Source organism: Brassica oleracea, chromosome C1 (assembly GCF_000695525.1).
Source record: "Brassica oleracea var. oleracea cultivar TO1000 chromosome C1, BOL, whole genome shotgun sequence".
Taxonomy (NCBI): Eukaryota; Viridiplantae; Streptophyta; class Magnoliopsida; order Brassicales; family Brassicaceae; genus Brassica; species Brassica oleracea.
This window is the reverse complement of record NC_027748.1, coordinates 7,873,298-7,879,869: the sequence shown is the minus strand read 5'-3', so window position 1 is coordinate 7,879,869 and position 6,572 is coordinate 7,873,298. Positions and strand designations below refer to the sequence as shown.

At 37.0% G+C, this 6,572-nt stretch overlaps 1 protein-coding gene across 1 annotated transcript; it reads right to left on the bottom strand.

The window, feature by feature from the left end:
- Positions 1–1,754: 1,754 nt before the first annotated feature.
- Positions 1,755–3,171, bottom strand: LOC106297657 (fe(2+) transport protein 2). Its single transcript, XM_013733861.1, has 3 exons — positions 2,487–3,171; positions 2,231–2,380; positions 1,755–2,105 (listed from the first exon to the last, which is right to left on the bottom strand). The coding sequence occupies exons 1-3, from the start codon at positions 3,105–3,107 to the stop codon at positions 1,800–1,802; spliced, it is 1,077 nt and encodes a 358-aa protein (XP_013589315.1). The 5' UTR covers positions 3,108–3,171; the 3' UTR covers positions 1,755–1,799.
- Positions 3,172–6,572: the final 3,401 nt, after the last annotated feature.

Genomic DNA, 6,572 nt, shown 5'->3' with positions numbered 1-6,572 from the left:
TCCCCCCCCCCCCCCAAAATACCTAACTTGTTAAAATCATAAACCACATAGATTAACAAGGCATATAAGTGTATGGTTTCATAAAAGGTAACGGCTAAAACTATATGACATCACTATAATACCCTTCATGAATATTCAGAAATCGATAATACGTCACCACCATAACTTGCCTCCTTTGCTGTCCCCCTGTATGGTGGTTACTTTTCTGTTTTATGTTGCTATGTTTTGTTGCTTCTATTTTGTTAGGGGCTCTCGTCCTCTTTTTTATTGTTCTGTAAACGTTTGAGGCCTTGTCCTCACTGGGGTTTTCACCCCAACTTCAGAATGATAATTTCAGTGTTAAAAAAACAACTTTTTTATCAACAAACCACTCTATTAAATCAAGTTTTGGTCTATGGTAACAATACTCATGGAAACACCACCATCCAATCTGGTATGACATATGGAAGAAAAAAAATGTCTCGTATCCACAAAGAATATAGAGTTATAAAGATGTATTCAGAAAGGAACCCACAAAGAATCTGGAAAGGACGAATAATCTGATAAATCTCAAACTTTAAAAACTGAAGGATATTCAAATAAAAATGATTTATAGATTTTTTTTGGATCACCACATATAGAACAACCTCTATCAGCAATTCAGCATCCAAATGCCTATATTTAAGTCGCTTCATTGTTGCAACACAATTTGACAGGATCTGTCACATGAAATGCCTAATATTTATTTGAAATTTGGAATTTCCACACAACTCTATAAACTTGTGATACTTGGTTTCAGAACTTTTTTTTTTTAGTAAAACTTGGTTTCAGAACTTGCACCTGCTTTCGTTGAAGGTTTGTCCTCTAAAGAAAGTCATAATCAGATTTTACAGAATATCTTTTCGACGTAGTATAATTCTACGTGTTTGCATCCATGGACTACTGACGAATAGATCTCAATCCAAAAATTAGAGAAATATTCTCAGGTTGGAAATGTTTGTGAAAGGGTTATGTCCCTTTGGTATCACATCTTATAGAAGAATGAATTAGTGAAGATCTTTATCCGCCGTTCTAAGAAGACGAGCTAATATGTCTGAAATCCACAGTTCAGTCCAAAATAATGAAACTTTCGAAAGAAATCGTTCGTTTGTCTCTGGAACAAGGCCAAAATCTCAGGATCGGTCTTCTCTAGAGATTCAAGATTTATATAACCTATAGTATATTGTTTGTATACCGTTTTCTGTGGAAAATGGAATGATATGAAATACGAATTGTGTAAATTGACTCAACTCCATTATTGTATTCTAAGTAATGCCGTTATACTAATCGAAGTTTTCATATGATACAATGGATGATCTCGAATATGTACCTAGGTATGTCCGATGTAAGCAAATTGAAATAAGTATATCCATTCTAACATCACATGGTAACAATTCATTTTAAGCAATATAAAGCCTACAATTTTATGTACTTTTATTAGTGAGTTCATATTGATATTTCATGAAATATTAGTTTGATTTTAAGACAGTGTAGTTTTAAATTAATTGTATATATCCGTGTATTTTTTCTCTTTACTAAGAAGTAAATAAACATTGCATTCTTAGGAATAAATTTACATTTAAAAAAAAAGAAGTTTAGTGTCATAAATATATATATTCTTTCAAACGTTTACAATGCTTTATTGCCATGTCAATATCTCAATTTTACAAATTAAAATTGTATGAATCAAATTATAAAACAAACGTTCAAATGTACAAAAGACGAATCATTTCCCCCTTTAATATGATAAATCAAATAATATATTACTTATGTTGAGTGTATTAAGCCCATTTGGCGATGACCGACATTACGGTGCAGCCGAGCAATGCCGCCGCGAAGCACTTGATCTGAAGTTTGATGCTACCTTGGAGCATTGATCCCATGAACTCAGTAGCTAGAAGGTCGACGAGTGCCATGTAGATGAGCATTCCGGCTGAGCAAGCATTTAACAGCCCGATTGTAATCAATGCGGTTGGACTGTTATCTCTATAAATACTCGACAATGCGATTCCAAGAAAGATAGCACAAGGTGTTGTTCCAGCGAAAAAGAATGACATCAAGAACTTCTTCACATTTGCAAAATCTGCCTGTTTCACGTAAATTATTGACATATGAACATAAACTTCAAACTGATAATTAATTTGATAGAAGAGACATATATGTATGTATATCTGTACCTGGAAGATGTTGACCAAAAAAAAAAAATCTGTACCTGGAGGATACATCCACCGAGACCCATGCCTTCGAACAAGTGATGGAAGCATAGAGCTATTATGAGTCCTTTAATGGTACATGCATTGTTAGTTGCTCCTAGAGATAGTCCAATGACCACGGAGTGAAATAAAATCCCAAGTTCCAATACCTATTCACGATATAATTTGGTGTTATATGTCTCAATATATGATTTTGAATAAAAATGCTACGTCGAATTTATGCTCGTCTCAAATTATTTTAATAAATCCACTAACCATGGCAATGATACGGTACCGTAAAAGCTGTGGATCTGAAGGTCCATCATCTTTAGTAGTTGCTAGCACAACACCATGACCGTGATTGTGATTGTTACCTACAATGTGAATCGCCTTTTCCTGATCAATGCCATACTCATCAGGCACTGGTCCGACTGCGTTTTTGACGGTGTAAAGGCTCGTGGTAATGGAGTCAATAGCTAGAGTTACTAGACCGGACAACATAGCGACAAATCCCGCGAAAGGAAACTTATGCCACGGATCATCACTAAGACATTTCGATGCCAACATCTCGAAAGAGCCAGGCAAGACATGCATGAAACCGGTTCCGAGGATGATTCCGGAAGAAAAACACTTAATGATCATGAAACCGTTGCCGTCAGGACGGATGAACGAAATGTAACGGCTGAAAAGAGGAGCCATTACGCCTATCAAGCTTGTCGTAAGGATGGCTACAATGGCTATGATTTTGAGTGGTAAAGCCTTAGCTTTGTCGATGCATGGATTCTCCGAGCGGCTGTCGCAACTTTCCGGGGCCGTTGAGATGGCCGGAGATACGGTAAAGGTGAAGATGACGAGGAGGATGTAGACGAGCTTCATGACTAGTTTGGTAGTAGCCATTAGTATGGGGGTTAGTTTATAGTAGATGGTGTTCGATGAAATAAATGTTTTGTGTTTTGGTTGGTTTATAAAGGAATATTAGCCGGCTTGTTATCGCTCTTGATCTGGAAAGTCAATTTATAGAGTAATGGACTAAATCAATAGAAGAAGAAGATAACATTGGAGGATCAGATTCCTGATTCTATTGATTGTGTATTTCGGTATGTACATTGTCAGGTATAAATTTTAAAATTCTATTGAACATTATCCTGTTATTGTTTAATCGGATGGAAGGTGTGGCTAGTCCCAAACATTCGTTTTATTATCATAAGGATCAAATTAAAATAGAATTACCGACATTGTTTAATTATAATATATTCTAAACCTTTAATAACTTTCTCAGAGATTAATGATTGAATTTTTTTTGTCGTTTCAATTGTTAACATGTCGCTATATCCTACATCAATTTTTCATATATACTATTAGAACAAAATCTTTCTTAGGATCATGCCTCTGACTTTTACAATTAATTACAAAATTGTTATTACTTTTTTGAAAATTTTAAACATTTTTCGGCCATATTAATTGCACCGGCCAGAAACAAGTATTTAAAAACGAATTTACGAGTCCATTTCGAGAGTAAAAAAAACTGGGATTTTCAAGCCCATTTCGACTTTATTAGAAACCCAATCATATTTCAATTATTTTTTACGTATACTTTAAAGATCTATACTAAAATCGATTTATCACATATATGCTATTTATATTGTATTAGCACTTTAGCCATGCCAAAAATCTGAATATAATTTTTAATTATTACTTTCCGTTTCTTTTTTTTTTGGTAAAATCGTCGAAGAAGCTGAATTACTTGTGGGTGGGTTTCACGAATTTATAAACCGAAGCTCATTTAAATACTTGATTTTTATTGACAAAAAATTAAAAAACCCATATTAAAACAGTAAAATATAAAAATGGATTCAAATTTTTGTTTGTATTTCTTTTAATCATTTTTTAAAATATGCTACGAAAAGGATATTTGGGATCTAATAGTTTACAATAAACTAAAAATATTAATACAAGGAAACGGATGGCGACGGCGATGGCGATTTGTTTCTAGGGTATAATGGCTTTTCGATTTTGGAAACCGGGTAATCGATCGGGCACGGGAGATCCACAATGGATCGATTATTACGATCTCGAAGTTTTGAAAGGGATACGGAAGCGGTACGCAGGATTTAAAAGGAGATCTCAGAGAAGATCTCAGGCTAAGAGGAAAGCTAGGTTTTGATGGAAATTGGGTATTGATAAGGGATATCTCTTGGATATGGTGGAGAGATCTACGACTGTACAGATCTCAATCAAAGGATTCTCATGGTAAGCGCATCGGATCCCAATCAAATTCGGTTCCTGTTAACGAGGAGAATGGCTTAGATGTGGTTAATGAGTTCCTAGAAGATGAGAACAATATTGGGGAGGATGAGGTTATGGATTTAGATGAGGGTCAGGTTCACTTGATTGGAAATGAGGGAATAATTAGTGCAGATGATGATCTTCAGAACCTCACTGATGGGGAGTTAGAAGAGAATAACGATCAGCTTCAGGAAGCTTTGGGTGATCTTAAAGAGGCTGTCATACCAGATGAGGACACTGAAGGAAAGGATCAAGCTATTGGCGAAATGGGAAAGAAGAAGGGGGCGCGTAAAGGTTTGTTTAAGTCGATCTCCGTTGCAGGAGGATCTACCAAAGCAAGAATGGTCCAAAACCTTATGGCCACACGGAAGTGAATGACTAAGGCTGCTACCCGTGAAGGTTTTAAGCAGCAGGAGGAGAAGGGTCCCTTAAACCCAAAACCTAGGTCGTCTAAACCTTAGATGTTTATGGAGTTACAAGACACTGAAGAGAGTTTGTGCGAGCAGTTGGTGCTTTCTGGTTTTTTTTTTTAATTTCTTTGCATTAATAAGCCCTTTGAGCATTTCTTTTAATTATGTCTATGGTTATCTTTTGTCTTGGATTTGCTTCCTGCTTAATGTAAGATCGATCTATAAGATCTGGATATGGAATAAGATTGGTTGTTTTGGTTATTGGTTGGTATGAAGCTAGGACATGGGTTCTACTCTTTTCGGCATTTTCACAATTAGGAACTTGCCGTGGAATGATCATGGTGATCATCTTGGAACAGATATGGTGTTTGGTCTCATTAAACCAAACACAACAAACAGCAAGACATATGGAGAAGCAACGTTTATGGTATGTGATGTTGTTTTGGTTTCATGGGGGAAAACTGATTCAGGCTAGCTTGGATCATCTAAGATGCGGAGGGGTTGAAGGGCCAGTGAGGAATGTGTGGAACTACTATTACAAGAGGTACTGGTTTATAAAAGAATCTAGTTTATTGCCTCACCAGGTTATTCAAAGCTGGAGTTGGAATCGGTTAACATTGTTATGGATGGTAAGAAATGATGATTTAGCCGTGTTCGTTTGTTAACCGCAAGACGCTCCCGCTGCGGCAAGAAAAAGCACGGTGATGATGATCAAAATAATAGAATCTGAAGCTAAAGTAACCGCCAACGATTTCCGGAGACACAAAAAACTTGACGCCGGTGCAGCTAAAATTTTCAGCGTCCCTTCTACTGCCGCTGCGTCATCGGTGTTGCGTGTTGTTAATCGCCGCTGCGGTCATGGGTGTTGTGTGTTGGCGTGATTCCCGTTTAATTTTTGGTCGTTGTCGCTGCGTCTTGCGGCTAAGAAACGAACATGTCTTCACGGAGACTTTTAAAGGTGCAACGGCTATGGTTTTGTAGTCTTAGTACTGTTGGGGTCAACATATCACAGAGCAAAGGCAAATATTGGGTTATTTTAATGGAAACAATTCTGATGTATTCCACTGGGTTATATTTTGGGCACAAGAAACAAACGGAAGCCCTAAGCTTTTATTTTCTAAGTTGCAGTGCATATTGGATTTGGTTCTATGAGAGAAGAAAATTAACACTTTTCAAGAAAATGGTCCTTGGGCTTATACGATTGGAGTGGTCATTTGAGTTCGAAACTTTTGGCTTTCTTTTACTATTGGTTGAGAATATTCTCGTTAATTGTCATCAGAATGCGGGATTAAGACAGTGTGAGCGAGATTTGTGTCGGGGTGGTGTATTTTTATTCGTCGTTTTGGTATGGTGGTCGTGGGGTCTTGGAATTGTTGGTTTTTCAGGTGGCATCATGTTGGGGAAAGTCACACGGCACAGCGGAAATACCAATGGTCGTGTTCCCCTGACCTTGTGCGAACCTGTAAGGAAAATACTTCGACGATGGCAAGATATCAAAGTTGCGATAACTAAATGAGACACACAATTTTTACGTGGAAAACCTCCTCGATGTGAGAAGGAAAAACCACGGGACCGTAGTCCACTCAAAAATCCACTATATAAATGGTATGAGTACAACCACGTCATCCCTGTTCAACAGCCTGAACAGAACAGAGAATCTAGCTAA